The sequence below is a fragment of the Triturus cristatus genome, chromosome 12, assembly GCF_964204655.1.
Source record: "Triturus cristatus chromosome 12, aTriCri1.1, whole genome shotgun sequence".
Lineage (NCBI taxonomy): Eukaryota > Metazoa > Chordata > Amphibia > Caudata > Salamandridae > Triturus > Triturus cristatus.
This window is the reverse complement of record NC_140595.1, coordinates 534,813,930-534,840,813: the sequence shown is the minus strand read 5'-3', so window position 1 is coordinate 534,840,813 and position 26,884 is coordinate 534,813,930. Positions and strand designations below refer to the sequence as shown.

The following is a 26,884-nucleotide window of genomic DNA, read 5'->3' as shown; positions in this document are numbered from 1 at the left end:
AAGGCTGCCACCTCCCAAACATGTAATTGTACATAGTGCACAATTGTGCCCTACTGACATATAGCGCGATACGCAAATGCACAACTATAATATTCGTTTTCCTCCACACGGAGGACATTTTTCCTTGTGTAGAACTCCCTGCCCAACACCTGTTTTTGGGGTGATCCATTCCCCTTTGCACTTCAAAAAGGGATTTACTCCATCTCGTGGTTGAAGTAAAATGGATTTTATGCAGGGTGGCAAGCAGTAAAATAGAGGAGATTTTGCATGCTCAGAAACTCATTCGTTTGCAGGCGTTCACAAGTTGATAAGGTAAGCCAAGCTCTGTTTTTTCCTTGTGCGATTTACAACTGTATAATGCTACACATTCATGGTGGATAATTGCACAGTAGTAAAAACATTTATAAGTGAAAAGTATCCTTTTGGGGATAGCTGTCAGATGTAACACGGATAGTTTATAACAGTACACACAGGATAGGGCCATTTGTTATGTTATCTTAGATGAATTTATACCGCGCACGGATACTCAAGAGTGTCACGACGCGTGCTCGGAGGAAGCAGATAGAAACCAGAAATGCTAAAAAAGAGGAAGGTCTTGAGCTGTTTTTTAAAAAGTTGCAGGATCTTGGATGCTGCACAGCACTAAGGGCAAAGCATTCCAGACCAGGGAGGCTTTTCGCACAAAGGAACTCCCACCGAGTCTTTGACGTTTAAACTTAGGGGTCCGTACCAGAAGTTGAGAAGAGGACCGCAACTGTCTCATTGGGTTATAAAAAACAATCCTCTTTTGCAGATAGGCTGGACCTGAGCCATAGAGTGCCCTATGGGCAATAGCCAGAATTTTTAATTTTATTCGTGATTCCACTGGGAGCCAGTATAAGGAGCGTAAATGAGCTTGCACGCTACACTTACTAGACAACCCGAACAAAAATCTGGCCGCCGAGGTTTGGACAACCTGAAGTTTGTTCAGGAGGTAGCCGGTTAGGCCTACATAAAGGGCGTTGGCATAGTCCAAGCGGGACAGAATCAAGGCACGGACAACTTTCTCTTTGGCCGGTTCTGGAACGAGAGGAAGACATTTTCTCAAGGCTTTCAAAGTGCCAAAGCAGGTCCCGGCCAGCTTCTTGACTTGAGCTGAAAAGGACAGGTTCTCATTGAACCAGACCGCATTACCCATTGCACTAGGCAAAGGGAAGCCGGGGGGTCATAACCTCTCTCTAAAGTTGTCAGGAAAAGTGCCGTATAAGAGGACCTCAGATTTCTCTTTGTTGCATTTTAGCTGCGTCTGAGCGAGCCAACGAAAGACAGAGGACAAACAGTGTTGAGCCGATAGAACTGAGTCATCATCCCTACTCCATGAGAACAAAAGCTGGGTGTCATCAGCGTACGCCATCACCTTAGCCCCTAGAGACTCCGCTAGATAAATCAGCGGAGTGACAGATGTTAAAGAGAAGGGGACTAAGGGAAGACCCCTGAGGGACCCCAGTGGTCACCCGCTGGGGCAAAGAGGCACATGGGGGAAGCCAGATCTGCTGCGAGCGGCCTTCCAGGAAGGAGCCAATCCAGTCCCACACAGAGCCTGATATATCAATCTCTGAACAGCGGTCCAAGAGCAGAGAGTGGGGCACTGTGTCGAATGCCGCAGAGAGATCTAGCATAACCAATGCGGCTCTCCCGCCGGCATCCAGACAACCACGAATAGCTTCTGACACCTCCAGCAGAGCTGTCTCCGTACTATATGAGGCCCAGAATCCGGATTGGGCCGGGTGAAACAAGTCCGAAGCCTCTACAAAGTTGGTCAGTTGATTAGTAACGACCTTCTCACAAACCTTAGCCAGACTTGGCAAAAGTGAGATTGGACGATAGTTACCTGGCATCAATGGGTCAAGGGACGGTTTCTTAAGGAGAGGGAGGATTTGTGCTAGTTTCCAAGATGCCGGGACAGTGGCTTCCTGCAGTGATATGTTAACAATTTGGTTCACTTCAGGGATAATGGTATCTGCTGCAGCGGCCAGTAATCTGGCAGTGCAGGGATCCGTAGGAGATACCGACTTCAAGGCTTTTAAAATTTTAAGAGTGCTGGCCAGATTTATGGGAGCAAAGGCTGACAGCGTATTAGCAGGATCAGCTACGGACTGGGCATTTAAGGGAGCTGTGTCCACCATAGTGCAAGCAGAAAAAGAGGCTTGTATAGTGCAGATTTTTTCCTGAAAGAACTTGGCAAGAGTATTGCACCAGTGCTCCGAAACTGGGGAAGCACATGTCTGGGCACTGGGAGACAAAACTTTGCACAATAGAGAACATTTCTTTAGAATTGTTGTTGGCTTGATCAATGCGGGAGGAGTAATAGCAACTTTTTGCCCCGCTGCAATAGCGGGATAATAGCTTTTTTATTTTTATCTAAGTGTATGTTTAGACATTGAGGAGTAACTGCTAGAGATCCATGCCCTCTCCAGTATTTTACATTCATGTTTCAATGATCTCAGCTCCGAAGAAAACCATGTTTTGGAGAGGGGTTCCTCCTGCTAGCTTGGGCAGAGCTGGTGCAGAGAGAGCAACTACCGAGTCCGAAATCCAGTTCGTGAAGCTGGCCACTTTTGCCTCCAGATTTGTGAAATGTGACCAGTGTATACAGGGCATTAACATTCCTTAGAGTCTTGCTCCCTTTAGAAAGCAATAATGTAGCATTTGTACTGAAAGTTGCTCTGAAAAAAAGGGTACAAATCCATGAGAAAGTACAAGAGTTTATGAAACAATACACTAGACAAGTTTAAAATTGTACCAAAGGATAGACTCCATGAGACAATTCAGCTTCATTCTCAACAGCATCAGATGTTTTCAATAAGAGCTTAAAGTTCAAGATAGTTTGTTCTTTATTCTGCTCTTTTGTAGGATATAGGAAGAGTGAACAACCCATTGGAAAGATACTTTTTGGCTGCACACCTTCACAAGACGAGAATCCATTTTTGAAGACTAGGGCTTTAGTTCTTCGCTCGCATCACAAACTACGATTCTACTCTTAAGGACTGGGTTGTCCTTCTATTCAATAAAGATGACCTAGGAAGTGAGCCTTGTGTTCTACATGACCTGAACTATTCAGATCTGGTTAAAAAGGTAGCTTTAGTTTATGGAGGATATGAGATCTCATCATCATCATTATCAATTTTCTGTGTGCATGGAATAGTGGTATTCGTTCTGACTCAACTGAGCAGGAAATACTCAGTACATGCCAAAACAAACATGTATGTGACTATTAGAATGAACAAGTTTAAAAAGTCACCACTGCAGGATTGTAAACACAACACACTGAACAAAGCAGCTGAAGTTTCAGCTATATTCTAGGAATAATTGCAGTTCAAGGAAATGTCCACATTTGGGGGGAGTGTTGTCTAGATGATGAAATACTTCTTTCCAGAATAACAGCCTAGAAAATAAATCCCAGCTCTTGCCTAGGTTCATCAGGTGCTACATACCAACCCTTTTGTACATCACAATCTGGAACCTACAATCAAGACAATCGGTGTCAAAGGACCAGTACAACATATGACACAGTTACGCACCCTTAGGATGGTTATAAAAACCCGAACACTTCAAATGTTACGGTAAATATTTACAGAAACTAGAAGACATGGCTAAATCACTAATTTTGCAACCTGACAATTGTGCTTTTCATGGATTGCACTATGGGTCAGGGAGATGAGTAATCTGTGATAGTTACTTATTTTTGTACTAATTAGGGCGAATCATTTCGGGAAAAATAAAAAATAGCAGGGTTAAACACTATACAGGAGGAAAAATATTTAACTTTAACGCTGTAAGATCTGTTAATATGGAGCTTCTCTTTCTCCGTTTGTTTAGGATTCTGCTGTAAATTAGCTTTAAATATAACTTGCAAAGTGAAGAATTTAAAATACTGATAGACAAGAGTATGTATATATTGCAGTGGTAGTAAGAACAATTTGCTGAATATTTCCCACCTCATCAGTACCGGGAAAGTATATATCTGTATTTTCTAGTCTCTACTGGAAAGTATACATACGTTTTTAAAATCTTCTGACCATCAACACTAATGAAATTTAAAAGGGTCATGGGGTGAGGCAATGACATGTTGGCCCGTGCAACCACACCTGAGAATTAAGCTCCATAACACAGCGGCCAGGTGAAATTAAACATAGCCCAGACGGAGACTTGTAGGTGGAGCTTGCCAGTTTAGGACACAGATTGTTTTCTCCAACCATACTGCAGCCTGATTCACTTTCACGAAATTACTCTCCCTATGAAAAGACTGCTGTGTGCATACCCACTCCTAACCACCAATCATGGACTAAGCTACAGCTGGCTGGAAGTGCCGCTCATATAATACTGGGGCAGGTGATGGTCAAACAAAGGATTGCCACTCTCTGAAGCATAGTTTTTGTGAACTAGAACAAAGCACAACAAAGGCCTTAGGAGGATAAGGTTACTTTCCAGCCTTAGCTTACATGCATTTTACATCTCCTCTTCAATGGCATTCTTAATCCACATTGTGTCCCTGTATGAAAGCAAAATAACTGGGGCCGATTCACACACAAAACGTTTTACGTTTACAGCTGTACATATACTCCTATTCATGGATGTTAATATAATTTTGGGAATTTATAAACATTGGCAGTAGCTTGCTAAGAAAGCTGTTCCATTCACAGCTTTCCAGGCGTACTACGGAGAATGTCATACGACATCTGCCCTTCCCTCGTGAGTGATTGTAGGGAGCGTACAATTCTGCATTGTGGAAAGGAAGCACAGAATGCAAATAAAATATACATTTGTTTTATTTGTTGTTTTCCATATGGAGGATAAGTGTCCCTGTAAAGAAACCACTTCCCTCCATGAAGTGTGCACTCTCCTTTCGACCCTCCTACCCTGGATGTAAATTTGCTCTGACCTTTGCTTGTGTAAATCTCTGACCAATTCCGTGGTGGGAAAGGGTCAGAGAAAAGTTTGAGAGTGCTAACAAATTCACAAAGTCGTGGGTGGTAACTCAAGGCAAACCCCACATAGATCTATACAGTCTTCATCTTTGGCATGCAGTTTAGTACTGCGCGATTTAGAAAGTTGGGACGTACAACTGCACAGTGCTAAAATAATTGAAACACCTTAGTGATTCTTTGGAGATACCCTAATAGTGCAGAATGGAGCCATTTCTTGGCCCTAGATGCAGGTTTAATCCAGGAGCGGCCACTCGTATTGCGACGTTGTAGGGCGTGGGGTACGACACACACACAAAAAAAAGAATTATAAAGAAAGACAGAAAAATACACTTAACGGCTCTGATGGCAGCAGTCTTCCTCCAGATCCTCGGCGACGGGACGTCCAGGAACTGCTGCACACTGCGCAGGCTCCCAGCTCCCAATCCCAGGGCTGCTTACATGCTGGGAATATTATTCCCAGCATGTGAGCAGCACGCGGGATTGGTCTGAGCACCTCGGTTCGGTGCTCAGACATAGACTGGGAGCCTGTTTTGGTTTCTCCACCCAGCTGTACAACGCAGCTAGGTGAAGAAAGGCCAAGTGAATATGATGGTTTGGCCGGCCCCAGAGGGCCGGCCAAACTGCCATGAGCACTTGGCAGTGCCCACCCCTTCAAACCTTCCACAACCTTTTTACACTGAACAGCACAAGCATATATGAGCACTCTGCTATCTCACTTAAATTCTCCCCTCGCCTAGTGCTCCAATTTACTCACTTGGTATCCTGAAGGCTGTTCCCACTGTAGATATACATGCGTTTCACAGTTGCACCATGGGGGATTTGTAGAGAAGCTAAGCCATGAGCAAAGTTGGGCTGCAAAAAAACAAAAACCAAATATGACTTAAACAATCAAAACAGACCTGTCATCACAGTGGGTTTAAGACAATGTAGGAATGTTAAAGAACTCTTGTTGTGTATCATCAAACAGAAACCTTTCTCTAAAAAGAATAGAAGGATAGTAGCTTTCCGACAAGTCATTTAAATTTCTCTGAGAAAACCGGCCCTTGTTCTAAGCAGGGCAAAAAGACCAGGAGGTAAAAGTAAGTACTATAAGGAAGACATCCAGGTTTTAGGTAACTACTTAAAAGATGATAATCCCTACAATTCATGGTTACATTAAAGGAAATGCTCTTTCTACACTGCCCTGTCCAATTAACTATGTTTAGCTACTCATGATGGAGATGTAGGCAGAATGTGTTTGCTGTTATTAACTTGCCGGAAGTTCTGCATTCCTTTACTAAGAAAGGATGCAATAAAGTGACTATGTTTGAAAGGATATGTAGAAAGATTTTCTACACAAAGGGCACAGTATCTACATCACAGATAGCACACCTCTCTGTGTGGGTCTGACGTGGCTTTGGTGTTACCGATGCAGGAGCAGGCACATTACGTGGTTCATTGGTTAAAATACTATAGGGAGATGATGCTGTCAATGTATGTCAAAATGCCTCCAGTGAGATTTATGGGTCCAGAAATCTCAGACATGTAGTTCCCATGCAAACATACTCACAATGTGGTTGTGTGGTACACTCTATTTTTTACAGTATCCTCGGTCACTGCAGGATGAAATATTTCTAACATACTTTCCTGACCCTCTCTCATATGCTTGTGGCTCACTCTCTCCTCCATTAATTGGGGAAGGGGCACCTCAATGCCAAATCATCCACATAACCCTACCCATCAAACCCCTACTGAATAATTGTGGTGTGTTTTAGAAGGATCCTACACCTGCGTGGGATAGTAAACCAGCATGCCTTGAAAGCAGGAGGGGTTTAGTTTCCTCTCATCTTCCTACAGGGCTAATCCACATGCTCAGCTTGTACCACTGATTCCAATCTAGGAAACAAACCAGTACGGCAATGGTTGTGAGCCTGGTTCTGCACTTGAAGGAATCCCTTGTGCAAAAGTATACACTCCTCCTGTACCACCCTGTAACTCGCACATGCAGCCAGTAACCCTCAGTGTTGACTCGCTCAGTACCATGGGAAAACATGTCCTAGGTAAGGATTCAGCTCTCCTCTTGGGCAGACATGTACGGAGTTAAAAGAAGGGACTGCAGAGGCACCCTGCTGATTAAACTCATTCTCCTTTACCGCAGGATCTTCAGTACGAAGTCATAGGCCTGTTAAACTAGTTTCGGCGAAAAAGTATTGCAGGAAGGAACACATCCTTCCATTAGAAGAACTCCAAGCTTGACCTCGACCTAAAGTACAGACGGTCAGACACCTTGCTTAGGGTTGACACTCCAGGTGGCGGGAGACTTGCATAGCTTGTGATCACAGGTCAAAATGAGAGTTCATGGCTCGCCTTAGAAATGTTAGCGATGTAACAATGACGTGTGAGGATAAAACCACAAGGCGATACCAGGAAGTACTCTATCACTGCAGGTCACCAATCTCATCATAAAAAGATAGGCTAACAGAGGTAAAGGCGAATGAAGGAAAGCATGAAGGCTGACCAGAAAGGTGAGAGATTCTGCACTTTATTCTAGGCCTATATGCATCATCAATAAATATTTAGACTTTACTAGCAGTCTTAAGTTCAGTGAGCTACATTTTTATATCAGAACAATCCAGGCCTCATTAAAACATCCCGTTGGCAGAACGAAAAACATATAGAAGTAATCAGTTTTCAAAATGGGAGCTACATACATCTTAAAAGTGTATACTTGCAACAGCCCAAAGAATAGCTCTACTCAACAAAAACATTGAATTTTGTGTTTTTCCTGTTCCACCCACTGTTTTTGAGAAAAAAGTCAACAGCGCAAAATACCTTGACTAAGCACCAAAAAAAATACAGAAGTTGATGGGCCTACTGACTTCTTTCAGCAGAGATTGCCTTTGCCTGGGACTGTCTTCTAACTATTAGAAAAAGTCCAATGGGTTTTGTCTGTCCATCTTAACACAGTGGAAGGCAGTATTTAGATCCTTGCCTTTGGAGATAAATCTAAGAAAGCAAATTTAGACTGTTTGGCCTCAAAATCAGGTCATGACCAATGGACAGAATATTTGTGATCCTCAAGGTCAGTAATTTTCAACCTACAAGCGAACATCATCTTTGAAACAAGTAGATCTTCTGTGGTAAGAGGCGAAGGTGGCAAATCCGACAGAATTACAGCGCACAACATTTAATGAAGAATCCTATTCAGGAAGTAGGAAGGCTCGACAAACTAGGCGAAGAAATGATTTAGAAAACAAAAATTTTACTAAACTAATAACAATCCCTAACCAAAACAATCAAAATAAGAGAACATAGGCGAGGAGTAATTTACAGCAAGATAGAAGACATCATAAAAATAAGGTTACTCCACATAAGTAACTTGTTATTCCAATTGATATTTCTTTCTACGAATTATCTAGAAAGCCAGTGCACTGGTAGAATGAAAACCTGTGAATCAGACGAAGAAAGGCAGCCACAGAAACAATAATTGCTGGAGAACCAGCACAAAAGATGCTTGTCTCATCCCTCCTCTCTATGGTTATCCAGTAATGTCTCCTATACAACAAAGTTGATCTTCTATGTCACCCGTTACTTCCTGAAGACTTAAGGTTAAGTGGTGACCAATGAAATTGCAAGGGCAGTATTTATCCCTGGTACGGTTGACTCCTATAGCCCTTAACTCGTGGAATTGGTAGGATGACAGCTTATAAAATAGGAGAGCTGATAATTCTGAATACTGCATTAATGATATCAATGGCAGTGTCGAGAAGAAGTTTGGAAGTTTATAATCCACCATAATTTATAGCGGTGAGTTCTACTGGACTATGATCTGATAGGAACCCTATGGGATCCTTCACCATCTGCCAAAGAGTAGGCTGTTACAGGGGTGGAGGTGAAAAAAAGGCCCAGCAACCTAATGATCGAAATTTGTTTTTACATTGTCCGTTCAAGAACAGCATAGGAAGCTCCCTCCAAATAGCTTTAGAAGACAAAACCTGCAACACCAGGCTCTTCAGAGATGGGTGGGCTTTCATAAGCCTACCACCCAAGGAGCATAGCAGAGAAAGCGAAAGACAGCCTTTCTGAAAAATATTAGAAGACGCTCGGTAAGACCATTGGTGAAAGTGCCTGTGACTTACTAACTGCAAGCTCCAAAATAACTGTAAACCCGTTCATCTTTATCTCAGTCAGCTGTATCGGACAGTCAGGCTTCCAGAGTCCTTTCCTTATGTACAGAGACGGTTGACAAATCATGTGACTGTGTACGAGGATGCAGGGGAGGGAAACCAGACCGGATTATTCAGCCTACTTTCAATGTGCATTTGCAAAGGCAGTCTAGCATCCGTATCAGAGTGAGAGAGTATTTGTCTTGCCTCAGATGCATCATGTGTGTCGAGACCCTTCAAAAGAACCTAGAAAACTAAGACCCGAGCCAGAATCTTACATAACCTGTAAGCCCTGAAGGAAATTACAATTCAGAAATTATGGAAATCAAAGGGCCTGCTTAAAGCACATTAGAAATGTCTGGAAGTCGAAAGTCCAAGTGGGGGTAAAGTCATCATGTCATGATGCCAGGATCCAGAGGCATCATCAGTGGCTTAGAAACAAGAGTCTGAATTGCATGAACAGCATCAGTCATGGAAAGGATGGTGCCATCCTAAAAAGGAGACAAGAGAGCGCACTGAACTCGAATGCTGTTTAATGGAAGAGGAGGGAGGGCTTGTAATGGACAGACTCCTCTTGCTTCCCTGGCATGGGGCACAGATACATATGATACATTTCTACCTTCACGTTACCATGTAGAGAATGTCTGTTGTGCTCCCTAACACAAAGAGGACCCTTTTGCTTGTTTATTTTTGCCTTAGTCTCCCTGTTGGTCTTTGGTGCACCTGAGACATGCCTCATAGCTGCTGCCATCTGGCTCAGGGTCCAACACTAAATGGACTTTAGGGGTAGGAGGAAGGGTGCCAAGCCAGGACATTTATTTTTATGCGGTAGTGACAGGCCTTGAACATGAACCTTTCTTATGCATCTAATTAAAAAAATGCAGTATACGGGCATGTGTACCAACCAAGAAGATGCGAAAACAGTCTGGCCCAGCACTTCGGTTTTATCCATTAGAAACTCTCACCTCATTAAAGTAGACACATTCGCCTACAAATAAAGGACATTTCGGATTTGCTCTACTGAAGGCACACATTCAGAAAAACAAGAATCATCTCTGCAATGGAAACCTTTGGAAATATTTGGGAAGTCATCCCCGGATAACTGAAGATGCTTCAATGCCATACCAATGGCGGACTGTTTGCTATACTAGTAAAGTGCCAGTAAAATCACTTAAAACAAGGAATTTTGAACTATGTCATGGCAACAGACGGCATCTAAATTGTATAGCAATACAATATTATTGAGCCGATCTGGTACCTGTCTACCTTTCTTAATGAGGCATCTGTATAAAAAGTATCCACTAGAAAAGTGATTTTATCTGTATATGAAGAATTTAGGCAGAGTGCGGAAAGCTGTAGTTATTTTATTCCAACCGTGTCTGCTGACATATGCATTATCCTTTTTTCTTTCTTTTTATTCGAAATTGTATTTGTGTTTTGTGCTAAAAAAAAAATGAAACTAGGAAAATAAAAATAAAAATCCCACGCCCAAAAATAAAAAATTTCTCTAGCGCATAAAATGAAAAACAAAAAAACAAAAACAGAAACACAACTGTGCACACAATCTGCTGCTAATAGCAAAAATACACGCTAGCAGGATTAGTACCCATGTGCCATGCACTGGACAGGGCCATGATTACAAATATGGGATAAGGGAGCATACAGCAAATAACATAACTAAAAAGTGAGATGCATACATCAGTATAAGAAACATTGATACCCGCATAAACAAACATTTTCAAATCCTGCAAAAAAGTGCCGCGTGGTAAAGGGTTAGAAATAAAACAGTAAGTCATTCATTTTCTTTACCTGTGTCACTATCCTCCGGGAAAACTAAACAAACAGACATATTATGTTATTTATAGTATTGAAAATAAGCAAAAATAAGAAGACATGCAATTAACACTAAACATAGAATTGAATGTTATGAAAGGGGGAGAGGGAAGCTTTCTTTAGGATAATCTTACAAAGATGTTATTAAGCTGAATGCATACTGCGCCAAACATACAGGTCAGCCGGCACCGCAAGCTTCTCTAGTGCTACTCGTCAGCAGTGCTTTAAGCCGAGAGTCATTTACAAGCGCTAGCAACGAATACAAATTCTTCAAGGCACATGCCTTTCATTCGGTCTGTGGCGTTGATGTACGTTTAGACTTGTGTGACATAAGAATAAAAAATAAAAGCCCCAGACCAGTTTAGCAAAGGTCTGTACTCTGACCTCATACTTGGGGGCTTCAGACCAGGAGTCCAGTTGAAAGGAAAACGACAGTCCTCTGAAGTTGAGGTGAAACAGCTGTTCTGCCGAATTGTATACTAGAAAAAAAGGCACATGTTTCCCACAAATACAGTTTATTCACGAACGACCACATTGAAACATCTTATGACAATATGCTTTTCAAAGTGCAGACATTTTCTTAAACTTCAAACATTTAAAAAAAAAATTTGGGGCACGTCCCTTTAATATGTGTAAAAACACAGGCCTCATTTATTTGACATGATCAGCAATTTTTACCGTTTTGGCTCAAGTTACATTAGGAAGGGCACACAACTAAAAATAGAACTCCAGAGACCATAGAGGCATTGGAAGGGGGAGGGGGTGGAGAGAAAGAAAAAGTAATGAGGTTCATAATGCAAGATGTAACAAAACTAAGTTTCCAAAGAAATCCGACGTTATACATAGATACTACCGACATGTAAATGCATATGATATCTATACAAATTAATAATACCCAATAGGTTAAATAGTATGTACTGGAGACTGCCAGAAAAGAGGACGCGTGTCATCCTGGCTGCAGCGTGGGGCTCAATATCTGGTGATAAACAGGGGGGGGACGTCTACATTAAAAAAAAGATAGATAGCCAGTATCTGTGAGGCCAAAAGCCCCCTCTTCATGAGCACTGTGGGAGTGGCTTTTCAGCAGCTGTTTGGTAAGGGACAAATGGCTAAGCTTAAGGTTGTTCTACCACAAGGTGCAGAAAGGATCCTACAATTAGCCAGGGAGGTCAGCATTAAAGGGGGATCCTTACCATCTAGTACAAGGTACTGCCAGCAGGATGGTTTAGAGTCTAGGTCTGGGGAACAGGACTTTTTCCTGACCTTGGAGCTCAAGAAATACTTTACTGAGAAGTCTGCTAGGGGTAGGCCAGAGCACACGAGCTGTTGCTGCCAAAGCTGAGCTCTCTACTCAGTTTATATTTTTCTGTCCTGCCAGCCTATCATAAGGGGGGACATCTTCACACCTTTTTTCGGCAAAGTGCACGTTGGTCTAGGCTACATGGAAACAACCGGGGTTAGGTGTTCTTCAAAGAGTAAAAACTTGAGCAAGCTTTGAAATTAGCTTGAATTACATAACAATGGGCAACTTGCAGGAGGTAGTCAATCGGGGGGGGGGGGGGTCAAGACGAGCAGCAAGGTAGAGGGAAGATGAAAAAAAGTGGATGAGGACATCCTAGAGCTAAGAAGTGATGGTAGAAAGCGAAGAGGCCACAGACAGGCAGCAGACAAGGCAAAGGGGAACAGTGGGAAGAAAGGGGAGTAGATGTTCTAGATGGTCTAGAATCTGTTGCTGTCCCACTGCAGGTGGCATTTAAACCTGGCCAAACCGCTTCCCATGAACCCATTTCCTTGTAATGTTCACCTTAAATGGCATTCAGCAGGTTGGGTTTACCAAAACCCTTTCTTATGGAGGTCGCTGTGCAGCAAGGTGGTCTTTTATGAATTATTTTGGTCCATTGTTTGTTGTCTGCCTGTTAGCAACGTCCCCTCATTGCTAATTTATTGCCTGTATAAAAACCTCTCTTATTTTTATGACCAATTACTTAAAAAAAAAAAATTGGGGTACCTTCTGAACTTTCCATTTCTTTTTCACCCTCCTCCTGCTGCTATTTTCCCAGTCTGCCTCTAGATATGGTGCACAACACCCTTTTCCTTTGTTTTTTTTTACCCTCTTACCTTCATGGCACTCATATTTTAGTAGCCCGCTGCACCCCCTTGCATTGAGTCTTCATGCCCTTGTACTTCTACCCTCTTTACCCCCATGCCCCTTCACCATGGTCCCTTTTGCACAACCCATCCGTCTGCTGACTGCAGCTTTTCTCATCAGGGTTATGGTGGGCATAGAAAACAGACAACCTTGATTTTTATTTTATAATCCATTTCCTCTTCATTTTTAAATTAGTTGTTCTCACTCCTACTATAATTTTTTGGAGATGTGAGAGTTTTATTTGACAGTATATTTATAAGCTGCACCTGGAATTCTATCAAAGGTCCTGTAAATGTTTCCATGGAAGTTCTAAGATTTCATGAAATTTTTCATGAGATTTTTGTGGAAATAGTTTTTGATAAAATTGGAGTTTTCAGGCTGGTAGAGTTTATTTTGGATTTTCATCAAAATTCGATAGCACACTTGTCATCTCATTTGAGCTGGGAGGGAGGACCAGAGAGACCGGGCTGCTCCTGAGAAGGATTGAGAGGCGGCTGTAAGCGACTGCATTCTTTTTTTCTTAAATCATGCCCATTATATCTGCTGCTAGACCTTAATTCCCTCTGTAATTCTTTAGGGTGGGTCGGCAATAGTTGGGCTGGGCAGAGAGCCGTGAATGGCATGCATGCTCATTTAAAACAATCCTCAAGTGAGATCCAATGCAGTTTGTGCGGTATTGTGATCAAATCTGCAGCCACTAATTTGTCTGCCAAAGGCAGAATGGCAGGGAGGGGAGAGAAAGTGAGCTTTGGGTAGCCCATGAGGGTGTAGTTTTGCTGCTCAATTTGGGATATCAAAAACCTTGGTACCTCATAGGTGAAATTCAGTTGGGCGTAGGCAGGGCTTTAGTTTTTCTCTAGTTAGAGAAATGTAGTTCTGGCTGACTTCAGTATGGCCGATCTGAGAGGGCACTTATAGAACTTGATCAATCCAGAAGCTGAGGGACTTTACTTCAGTAGTCAGAAAGGGGGATTGAGGAGTGGGGTGCGAATCAATCAGAATTCACTTTATTGTTTTTGTCTCCAAAGGGTGGCTTCAGATTTCCTGGGGATGACTATGAATATCGGAGACCATCCAGTTGTGTATTTTTCAGTCAGACCTTCTCTTCCATGAGAAATCTCAGCAGCTCCATATATGGACTGAAACAAACATGAGCAAGTAGAAAACCATGGGGGACTCTGCAAGTGATAGGTGGAGCTTGATCTGGATGGTCTCAACTAGGCCTTGGGATATTCCTTGCATTACTGGAGCATTTATGAGCTGCCAACACATCTGTTGAAGAGGTGAACTTTCTTTGAGGTTTGTAGATGGAATATAGTGTCATGGTAGGCAGTAGGTGTTAGATTCTTAACGATCTTGAGCAAATCTCCGGCAGGGAAGACCAAAGAAAGACGAGGGCTTACAGGATGCCTGCGTGTAATACCAGTGCCTGCAAGCAGGGAAGAGGCTCTGCAATCACAATGGTTCACTTCCTTTAAGTGTACTGTATTAATCGCCTGCTGAGGAGTAACGTGATCAGGCCCTCCTAAAACCAAAATGGTCAGCAGCCATAGAAGACTCAGGATCAATTAACAACACAGTTGATAATATAAATATGGCAACTGTGACCAAAGAAAAGGAGAGACAACTGAGAATACAGGTAACCTTACTAACCAGAAGGATGCTCCACTGTATTTCACAGCGGCCTTGTTGAATTACAGCACGACAATTGTAAACTTGTGCTTTAATATGCAAATAGATTAAATGTTTTTTAATTCAAGGAAAACTATGGTTAAATTGTTCAACCAGGAATCTGGAAGGCTTTGTAGGACTTTTAGATGAAAACTTTACCCATCTGATTACCTGTCTCCACACATACCAGGCGGCTTTTTAGGTCAATACCCAAAACCGAGAAGCTCACAATTAACCACAGAACCAGACTTTTTTTGTAGAGAAGGACTTCCAAAAGTAATTGGTTTGACGACCGAAGTGATCACAAACGACTTTGGCACTGGAGCCCCTGAGCGAGAAATTGCCATAAAGGGCCATGTGGAGCGCATACAGAGCTTGGAAAAAAAATCTGTCCTGGACCAGAATCCACTGTAGGTTGGTAAAAAGGGGCTTTCTATGGTAATTTAGCCACCAAACTAGTCACAAATCCGGGAAACTAGCCACCAAACCTGCAGACAGTCATCAAGAATGTAGCTAGCCAAAGGTATAAATCATTGCCATAATCGAGGCAGGACTCAATGATGGTGGCAACGTGTAAGGTAAAGCATGGATTTAAACAGAAAGTAGGTGGAAACTGCTGCTCAGACCTTTGCAGTCAGATCTGATTGCTTTTGAACAGGAGAACAAAAATCCTTACTACCATCACAGAGCTGGAACAAGTTCCCATGCTGTCAGACCACCAGGAAACAGAAAGGATTTTGGCACTCTTAGGTTTGTTTGAGTTAGGTGCGATTCTTGGATTCCCAACCACTTCCTGCCTGCCATCAATCATTGCTGGAAGGGGGCTATTAGCAGCATTCAAATTAATAACTGAGGAGTAATTTAGTTTAGCAAGAGACCTAACATAGATGTTAAATGATATGAAGAGAGGCAAGTATCATGGGGAAATTCCCCAACCCAGATAAACAGAGGTGAAGAGGGCCATTTGGCTTAGTTGTAATAAGAATGAAACCACCCACTTAAGACCCTTACAATCAAAGATGTCTTGGAATCGCATAGCTAACTGGGTCAAAAGGTGCTGCCAGGCACATTCTTCATGGCATTTGAAATTGAAAAGCAACTACGGAATACTTGCAATAAACTCTGCTGTACCTGGAACCACAGAAGCTAAATACTAACAAAAACTCACTTAATTGACATGTCATTCACATTAAGACCTTTGACATTCTACTTCCTGAATGCCAACAATCTGGGCTTATGCCTGAAGACCAGTAGCATACCAGAACATAGATTTCAAATAGCACTTGCATCTCTCCTGCTAAATCAATGGGAGTATCATTTAGTTTCAAAAGCGAAAACATTTTCTATCCATTAAATATAAACAGCAAAATAAGATATAGTTCAGCAAATTTCAGATTTTGGGTAAGGCTGGTGGATACTTGTAGTGTTCGGTGCTCACAGATCTAATCATGTTTCGAATAGGACTTCTATAACATTATATTAGGACAGTTGGCAAATCAAAGTTTAAAAGGGGATAGCAAGAGCCTGCGAGTTTAGTTCCAAATCAGTAATTTTGACAGGTGCGAGCTCAGTACATATTATTTCAGTGGCATTAGTTGACTGTCACTCTTCTATAGTGTTCCACAGCAAGCCAAAAGAGATGAGACAGCACCTGGATGTGGAGAAAAGATTTGTTTTGTGGCTTCAGGCTCTTAGCTTGCATCAGCGATGGGCTATCTCCAGCACTTGGGGGTGACAGGTGCTCTACAGCACTTGGACAGCTGGGCCTTGCACTCTTGGCTGCATTCAGACAGGCCAAGTTCCGCCAGCTCAAGACACATGATTGTGTACAGGGGTAACTTTGGAATGCCCTTGGTATTTTGTTCTTGCATCTCTGAGGCCAGAGTCATACCTGCTGAACTTGGCTTATACAGCCACACTTCCCCTACACTAGGGTGAAATGAACTTTACACATGGGAAGCTAGTAGGCTAGCAATATGTTTTGCACCTATCATGGGACTCATGACAAGTCTCCAGCACAAGAAAACTAACAGAGCAGCTCAGAATAGGAATACAGGATGGCACATGCCTACTGCACCAGGGTACAGCCACAGACTGATCCAACAGGATCAGACACGAACATAATCAATAGAAATGCATTATCAAGGGCCACCTTCACACTTTTCTTTAAAGTGTAAAAATCCAGTTCCCCATCTTTTAATAACAGTTCTATTACCATGGATCAGAAGTCATGACCAGTACTGTAGGTCCACACCATATGAATGGAAAACGCACCATACATGCCCAAGACAAGACTACAAAAATGTATATTTAATAATATGTAGTTATCCGTTACCTGTACTCCAATGTATTTGAAAACAGCATTACTCAAAACCTGTTCAGTGTAAATATATAACTTGCCTACTCCTCAGCAAATAGGTCACTACTTAAAACTCTAACCATATGTCGCAGGCGACATGGCTTTTGAATTTTAGGGTTAGACCATGATCTATTCAATAACTTTATCTCCGGTTTCCTCAGCCATTCAAAAAGGTAGCGAACCAGCCTCGGTGACTAGTTCATGGTCGTCCTCCTGAAACTGAGTAAGAAGCCATGTGTAAAGTACTCAATCAGGAAATGGACTGTCCTCTCCAACCTCAGTACAGGTGTGAATCATCTTGGTCTTAAAAATATCGGCCTATTTATCGAATGCTGTTTCATGACACATGAGTGATACAATAACTTGTATCACTCGCCTATTTTAAAGCTTTGAAACGCTCTTGCTCACCTGGGGAAGCGCTGCTGGTACGCGCTAATCCAGCCCTCTGGGAACGACATCACGAGAGCGCGCCAAAGGCGGAGCCACGCCCCCTGCGAGGCCACGCCCACCACATCTAGCACAAATGTGCCGTCCCCCCCAGCGCAGCGGACGAGCGCAGCGGGAGCGCCGTTTGCGCGCCGAAGGCGCGCCTAAGGCAAGCCCGTCTGCGCACGACCGGGCCCTGGGCCAGACCCTATGCCTGTCCCAGCCGCCTCCAAGGTAAGCTACTCGCGTAGAGAGCTTCTCAGCCTTAGACCTACTAAAAACAGCGCCTGTCAGGCACTACTCGACCCTACTGCCCCCTTCCCTCGCTGTGATAAATGTAAACCAGGCAATCTCTCCCTCCCGAAACTACAGTCCCCCGCCCCTGTCCTTAAAATTTCGACCCTTAACTGCAGATCACTCCCTAAACACGCCCTGCATATCAACCATCTGATTACCGACCTCAATTTGGACATACTATTACTCACAGAAACCTGGATTACGGAGCATTCCAACGCTGACATTGTCATGGCCCTCCCCCCGGGTTTCCTCATCATGTCTCAACCTCGCCCCTTAGGTAGAGGAGGTGGACTTGCCATTATCTACAGGGACCACTTTACCTGTCGTACCAAAGACTGCGCGATCCAAGACTCAGAGAGCTGTCTCTTTACGATCCAGCTGTCTTCGACCAACTCCCTGTCAGGCCTCCTGGTGTATCGGCCGCCCGGCTACTCGGGCCCCTTCACAGCCGCCCTGCTGGAAACCGTCACCTCCGCAGCACACCTGACACCCAACTTCATCATAACGGGGGACCTAAACATCCACCTCGAGGATCCCCTTGACACTGGGGCAACCGACCTTATCGACGATCTAGCGGCCTTGGGTCTGTCTCTCGTCAACTCCGATCCCACACACACGAAAGGGCACCTTCTCGATCCGGTGTTCTCCAACATCCCCTCCCTCCTTTACATCAAGTCCCAACCCCTCCCGTGGACGGACCACTTTTTGGTCACGACCCATCTCCCAGGAGCCTTTAAAAGGCTTCAAAAATCCCCCACCTTCACCAGAGATAGAGCGTGGGCCAGACTCTCCGTAGAGGACTGGTCCGCAGCCCTGGACGCTTCAACCCCCAGTCTTTCTGAAAACCCCGCCACCGCCGACTCCCAAGTCAGAGACTGGATATCGGCCACCCTCGATAAACTCATCCCCATAAAAAATCGGGAGATCAAAAACAGGATTAAGGGCCAAGCCCCCTGGTATAATGATGACCTCAGGGACCTACGCAAAGAGTGCAAAAAGGCCGAGAGGCAATGGAGAAAGGACTGGCGACACAGTAACAAAGATCTTTACAACTGTGCAGTAAGACGCTATAAATCAGCTCTCAAAATCGCCAAGGCAGGATTCTATGACAACAGAATACAAAACGCCACCAATTCCTCAAAAGAAGCATATCTGATTGTCAAAGAACTCCTCAACATCCCGCTGGCTCCCACCGCATCCCATGCCCCTCCAGACAGAAGTAATGACCTTGCCTCCTTCTTCGACTCTAAAATCTCACGAATACTGGACTCTCTTCCCATGACCACCCCCCTCAACCCCATTGATCCTGAGGTTTGCACGAACAGCCCGCGGCTGTCCTCCTTTAGAGCAACCTCTCTCATTGAGGTCACTTCCACGTTAGCCAAAATGAAAAGCGGCTCTCCTCTTGACCCGGCCCCGACTAGAATATTAAAAACCGCCTCTCCCAGCATAGCTACCACTCTCAGGGATCTTATTAACATCTCCCTGCGACAAGGCACAGTGCCACCCAGCTGGAAAAACGCGGTTGTCAAAGCCCTTTTAAAAAAACCCCACCTGAATCCTGATGACATGTCTAATTATAGACCTATATCACTCCTTCCCTGCATCAGCAAGATGGCAGAGAAACTAGTTAATTCCCAACTCTCTCAATTCCTTGAGACCAACAAAATCCTGCGCCCCTCTCAAACCGGCTTTCGGCCCGGTCAGGGCACGGATACAGCCCTCCTCTCCGTCATTGAGGAATCAAGACGCATTCTGGATTCAGGAGGATCAGTGGCGGTGATCCTCCTGGACCTCAGTGCCGCCTTTGATACGGTGGATCACCGTGTCCTTCTACACCGCCTGGCCAGGGCAGGAATCGTGGGCTCAGCACACGCCTGGATTAACTCCTTCCTTTCAGGCCGTACATTTCAGGTGTGGGACGGCAACTCTCGCTCAGACCCCCGTCCACTCACATGCGGAGTCCCGCAGGGGTCCTCGCTTAGTCCCACCCTGTTTAATGTTTACATGGCCCCCCTGGAAGATGTTGTGACCCCCTATGGGATCAAGGTTGTCAACTACGCTGATGACACCCAACTTGTCGTCTCCCTCTCCCAGCTGGACAAACATCCAGACAGCCTGCGGAACTGTCTCCAGGACATCTACTCCTGGATGTGCGAATCTTCCTTAAAATTGAACGGTGCCAAAACCGAAATTATGCTCCTGGGTAACAAATGGTCCTCAATTCCCGCCGCTGTGTGGCCAGACACCTTTGGTGAGATTCCCACTCCTAAGACCCAAGTCAAAACGCTAGGCGTCTGGCTGGAACCAAGCCTCACCATGAAGACCCAGGCGTCTAAGACCGCTGGAACTTGTTTTGGCCTTTTGCGGTCTACCCGCAAGATCCTCCCCCTCCTCCCCCCGCTCTCCAGGAAGCTGCTGGTTCAAGGGCTCATCCTAGCCAGACTTGATTATAGCAACGCCGTCTACCTTGGTGCACCGGAGTTCACCTTAGCCAAACTCCAACGGGCACAAAACGCAGCGGCAAGGCTCATAATGGACCTCCCCCCCAGAGCCTCTGCCAAACCGGCCCTCAAGGCCCTTCACTGGCTCCCTGTTCGCCAGCGAATTGAGTTTAAAGCAATGTGCATCAGTCACAAACTCATTAATGGTGTCGGCCCGGCCGCCCTGAAAGACCTCGTCGCCCCCTACAAAGCCTCAAGGTCACTGCGCTCGGACGATGAGCATCTGGCCATCGTCCCTAAATTTAAGAAGGCTCGTACCGGCGGCCGCCGCTTCTCGGTCAAAGCCTCTTCAGGGTGGAATGCACTGCCTCGCCACTTACGTCTAGAACCAGCCCTCACCCTCTTCCGAAAAAATCTAAAGACTTTCCTATTCCCTAAATAGTCCTCCGGTCCCCCCCTCCTCGTGGTTACTGTATTTTTTATAGCGCGGGGATGCCTCCGGGTCACCAGGCGCTTTATAAATTTATAAATAATAATAATAATAATAATGACATAGAGCAGTGTCAAGTTGTGTGGCTTAACAGAATTGTGGCATGAGCCACAGTAGGACTTCCACTGCACAATAAGGAGCGACCAGCTTAAGTTTCATGAATGCCAGATTCTAGCAAAACCCCCTAGTCAATCAACTTTTGAAGACACACTTTACAGGTTACAGATAAAAGCAGATCACCCACACAAGGACCTCTGCAAATTAAGCTCCTAGAGTGCCCAAAACCGGACAAGAGAAACAGAGCCGTCCCATTTCAAGAGCAATCCATTATTACAGTGAACCTATCTCACGAAACATTCAACATGCACCATATCAAAAGAATATAAAAAAAACACGCAGAACTGGCCTTTGGAATAGGTGTATGGAATGGCCAGATAGAAAATAATTAGATTAATCATGCAGGCACACAATGTTCATCCCATTCATATCACATGAGCAAATAAAACGACATAATGGTACAAGATTAAAAATGACTGGAAAAGTCATAATTTTGCTTACCTCCTGGATGTGTTGCTCCAAATGACTGATCAATTTGTTCTATAGTTGGAGCTATTGCCTGAGAGTTAAAATGGACACCACTGAAAAACAAAGACAGTCCTTTCATCATAACTTCAGATACTTGGTAATAGCATAACAATGTCAGTATTTAAGGATAAAGTAGACTAGATTGTGTGTATAGAGTCCCACGGGAGTGAACGTGAATGGCCTCTCCCTGAAGAGGACAGAGTGCAGAAAATTCAATAAGTGCACATGGGGAGGGGTGCTGAGAATTGATGTGTGTGTGAGATTTGGTGAAGGTGGTGCTAATTACGGTTACTATTATTGTGGTCATTCAGCATTTATTTGATAATATTTGTTGAGACGCAATGTTGTGATACTGACAGGAAGCAGGACACTGCCTCTGCACCCCTGCTGAACCACTGGTTCATGTTATCAAGGAGTGCACGATACAGAACGTGTGCTTCTAAGTCGGCCAGGGAAACACCCAGATGAATGAACATTAGTAAGCTGAACACCCTCGTGGGACTGACTGTCTTGGACAATGTACTGCTGTCAAAACCCAGATGTACCCTATTCTTGAATAGAAAAGTAAACTCCTCTAAGTTAACACCCATGAAAATATATATATACTTCCCATGGTTGAACCTTTAATTTGCAGGTAGAATGATTTTTTTGTGGGGATTTTGAATCACAAATGAACACTTCATCTTATCTTCAATCTACTGCAAACTGCAACTCCACGCTATAAAAACCCAGTCCTCATTCTTGTCAATTTTCTTATACTGTTCAAGAATCCAATATTTACGGATGAAAAATCAAGGATGCAGGTAATGCCTTGATGAAAAAAGCAAAAAATACATGTTGAGATGGGTAAAGGAGAAATTACAGTTTTCACTTTAGCGCAGCAATGTGGTGAGCTAGGAAAAGACCCTAGCCTTGTAATTCATGGAGCAACAGAAAGACAGCATAAAGCAGCCCAATGGGCTACGGCAATGTACTGTATGCAAGTCTTTCCAAGTCTACATTCTCTGCAGAACACAGGCAGCCCAAGTACCACAACAGAATCAGGCATTAAGAAGGAAGACTATATTATTCCACCACCCTTGCATGGCATCATTTTCAGTTAGTTTGCTAAATCGTGGGTAGGTCTACTGTGTCACAATTTTACATGCCCCTAGATGCTCTATCATCCTTAAGATTGAAAAAATATTTAAAGAGTCTTAACGATCTTTGCAATAAACAAATTACTTACCTTAAATAACACTATTTCTGGTGGATTCTCCATCTAAACGCAGATTCCTCAACTTTTTAATTCCCTCAGGCACCATTCTAGATTCAGCACTTTCACCAATTGCTTCAGTGTCCCAATAGGTAGCACAATTGGACTTTGTGAAGGCATTATAGCACCTCCCAAAGTGACTGCACAGAGCCATATATAGATAGGCACAACGACCGAGCAAAAATGTCAGTTGTCTTTTTCAACAATATGCATTCTCAGACGTGGATCAACCGGCCAGGAAATATCCCATTTGTATTCCTTTAACAGTCCAGTTGCGCAAGATCAATTTCTCATCTTGCAAAGCCAACACAAAGCTGGTCAACAACTAGATCAAATATGTAAGGCACTGATATGACCAGACGGGACTCAGCTTGGTGTAATTAACCAATGGGCACATTCACTGCCGGAGAAAACCACATTAAGAATGGAGCGGTCACATACTGGGCCAGAAAGGCTATATACATTCATTACATGAAGGAATGCTACTATCAATGCCCCCGTTGCAACAGATATAGTAAATACAACATGGAATAAACTGAATAACGAAATGGGATGGAAAGAGATTAACTCACAAAACTCCACAATCGAAAGTGGGTTGTCATAAACCTGAAAACACACACAAGGAATGCCACGAATGGAATGCCACAGGATCTCAACAATAAAAGAGGGGTGAATGAAATCTGAGGTCTACCTTTCAACCACCTACACGCCGAACACAAGATGGATGAGTGTTGTGCGTGTTTAAGTTGTAATATTTGCATGTCTAACAACCATACTTAGGCCAGATGAAAAAAAATACAATGACATACTCCATACAAAGAGGCTATTAGACTCCCTAGAGAAATTTCCAAAAAAGCAAGTTTTACATTAATACAATTGAAAGTATTGCACAGAACTATACACATTTGGGATCATCAAAGATAAATGTCCCCAAGGATGTGGGCAGAGAGTAACCTATATAGATGTTATGTGAGTAGGCCAAGGTGAAAAAATACTCTGACATAACACTATGGCTAAAGACACCACTGAAATTCCACTTCAGCTAGCAACATGTGCTGCACTGCTGGGAATTAAGGGATCTAACTTGTTATAAAAATTACAGATCATTCAGTGGTTTACAATTGCTAAACGAAACATAGCAAAGAAATGGGGAAGACCAGAACCCTCAAGAATATTGGAATGGGAGGGAAGGATCACATGGTGTATGGCTGCAGAAAAGAGAATCTGAGAGAAGAGTGGATGTCTAGAGGAATATGAAAAAAAATAATGGAAAACTTTAATAAAACTTCTGCCAAGACCCCCCTCCTTGCACCTAAACATGAATTGTACCGATACATGGACAAAATGCCCTTAAGGCCTGAACATAAGAGTAGCAAAAACGCTGGATGTACATAATCCATTGAAAGTAGTAACATCATCCATTGAAAGTAGTAATACTATTCTATATTCATGGCGATACTGGGAAAGTGGCACAGTGACCATCTTCTTCTAACTTCATTGTGAAGTTGAAAAAATGCTATTACAAATATTTCCCCCCAGAAAAGCTAACCATTCACCCGATAATAGTGTGATTTAGGTATAACAGAACGGTCATCCTAGAATCAAACTGGTAAAGCCCCTCTGTATCCTTACTGGAATGTCTTGGGTAGAGAATAGACTGGGACTGCCCCACATGGAAGTTTGACACCACGTTTGGAAAAAAGGAGGCATGAAGCACCAATCGGTCAGAGCAGGTGGTGACAGATGTTGTAATGACAGTGCTTGTAGTTCACGGACATGGCATGCAGAAGTAATGGCAAAGGGAAAAACTATCTTAATGGTCAACAATCTCAGAGGACAGTTGTGCTTTCACTCAAATGTGTTCCCATGGAGTTTTTGAGACCTAAGTTAGGTCTCATTTTGTGTAATAAACGGTGCAGAAAGATGAATACGAGAGTCTTTTCAGAAAACAAATCTTAAAAGGTCTCTTTAACAACGAAGGTTGGTCAGGTAAATGTAAAAAAGACAGAAGGGCAGATAAATAACCTTTAATAGGGGCCACAGGAAAACCAAAGAACAAACAGCACATCGGATAACTTGGCCTGAAGTTGGTTGATCCGATGGTCCTCACACCAGGCCACAAACCTCCCCACAGAGAGCACAATAAATTGATTTTATAGACAGGAGCAAAGCTGCCAAGATAACATTTACTACCTCCATGGGCATGGTAAAACATCTCAGCTGGTTCTGCTCAGTCTCTATGCATGGAGGTCTAGACTTGCAGGAATGTGTGCATAGCCCTGCCTTGTTACTGAGGTAGATCAGTGGAGGGCGAATGCTGAACAGGTTGCAATTCGACACTCCCCTGACCCAGTCTGGGGCACACGGTCTTCAGAACTTTTGAAAGTAGAGGAAGGAGGAGTAAGGCACAGAGAAGACTGCAGTACCACATCCAGGAGACCATCCCATTTCAGATATGATGCATCCATCACGGATAGCTCTGGTTGTGTAAGGAGAACAGCCTGCCATAGATTAGGTTGGCATCTGTCATACACCACTGACATGTTCTGTGAGGTCTTGTACAAAAAAATGCGATGTTGCCTGAGGGACAACCCCAGTGCAGAGCTCATTCCAGAGCTTGCATGCGCCACACCTTGAAGGCAAGTTATCGACAAGAGACTGTAGAAAGGAGCAGTGCGCCTCTTTTCAAGTACGGGAGATAGGCTACCTTGACAGGTGACTGAGACACTGGTGGTCACTGCAGCTCTCAGGTGCATGGTAAAGAGGGTGGATGCTGCATCAAGTTATGTAGAAGGTGCAGCCACTTAACTACAGTCAGCTTTAGGAACGTTGCAGACAGTCTAAGAAAACACAGAGGGGCACAGATCGAATAATAAGGAACTTCATAAAAAGAATTCTGGTATGGCCACCAGGACAAGGTAGAACAGAAAAACACCAATGCCGACACATACCCCCAAAGCAACGAAGGCGGAGTTACACTTCTCTTGTATTAGGCACAGAGGAGAAAGATAACCCACGCATGTGACTTTAAGAGCACATGCTGTTTTTAGTGCCAGAAGGCAGAGGTTAAGGGGAAAACTGCTGATCAAATCAAATGACAGTGGACAGGATAGAAAAACATTAATTGTTTTTGCAAAATCTGGAGGTAATCCATTTGGTGAGGGGAATTAATCGGTTTGGCTGAACGGAAGGAGGGACTAAAGGAAGTAGAACAAGGGCTTGAAGTAAACATTGCCAGAAGAATTGTGAGACGCAAAAAAGCAAGGAAGCTGGACCAGTTTTAAAACCTTCAAAAGTACTTGATTTGAAATAAGAGTGCAAAACAATGAAATCACTGCAGAAGTTAGAAGAAGCCGGAGCTCCTAAACAGGCCTATTTGTTGTACTGAGTGAACCTAGAGCTGGAAGATGGTTCAGGGAGTTAAAATGTTTACTGTGAACATCTGCAGTTCACAAGCTTGATTCCAAGAAAGGCCAACTGAGCTATCCCTCCTTCCAAAAAGGCTAATAGTAACACCTGTTATTTACAGGAGAGGGCAATCATGCAGTGGGGAAAACTGTATAGAAACAAGGGACTATTATTACAGTTTCACGTTTTCGATATAGGGGAGACTATTATCTGCATGCATGAAGGAATGGGTGGGGCTGAAAGAGGGTAAATTGAATTTCCAGCAACAACAAACATACATTTTAAGGTTACTATATACTTACCAATATTTTAACTTCACTTTAGTCAAGTCATATACTTCAATCACCTGAAAAAGCATAAAAGTTGAGTTGAGAAATTATTGCTGTACATAAAGGACGGTTTCTGTAGAAAGGTAGGGAAAATAAATAAAACAAATTTCAGGTGGTAAACAAAGACCAACATCTAAACAAAAAACGTCAATAATAGCTTTAATGGGAGTTCAAAAGCAGACTACAGGAGAGTCAATAAACCTGATCAGATACACAAAAGGCTAGACGTACCTGGAATTCATTCCAAGTCACATGGAAATTTACTGCAGTAATATTTCACCTCCAATTTGTGATACCACAGTGTACAGTACTTAGCGGGAGTTTAATTTAAGCAATGTTCCAAGTTTTTGAGCCTGGTATTGGGGGTGAGGGGGCATAACACTCTAATTCTGTATGTTCACTTCCTTTTCTGAGGTGTGCACAACTGGAATGAGGTGTTTACCCACGCAATTTGCATCAGGTTTCAACTGGTCAGAAACAAGCAGGGAACCGCAACAGGGTCAAGGGCTTAACACAGCCCCTGTGG

General features: G+C 43.5%; 1 protein-coding gene across 2 annotated transcripts in view; it reads right to left on the bottom strand.

Annotated features, from left to right (window-relative positions):
* Positions 1-26,884, bottom strand: part of PHAF1 (phagophore assembly factor 1) — a 225,587-nt gene that overhangs the window by 77,765 nt on the left and 120,938 nt on the right. The window contains exons 4-8 of one of the 2 annotated variants that reach the window (XM_085638615.1): positions 26,332-26,375; positions 21,340-21,419; positions 11,330-11,424; positions 10,922-10,945; positions 5,722-5,819 (exon numbers count right to left, since the gene is read on the bottom strand). In XM_085638615.1, the coding sequence (XP_085494741.1) occupies positions 5,722-5,819; positions 10,922-10,945; positions 11,330-11,424; positions 21,340-21,419; positions 26,332-26,375 (341 nt within the window). The remainder of the gene's footprint in view (positions 1-5,721; positions 5,820-10,921; positions 10,946-11,329; positions 11,425-21,339; positions 21,420-26,331; positions 26,376-26,884) is intronic. The other variant, XM_085638616.1, reaches the window with a different exon arrangement.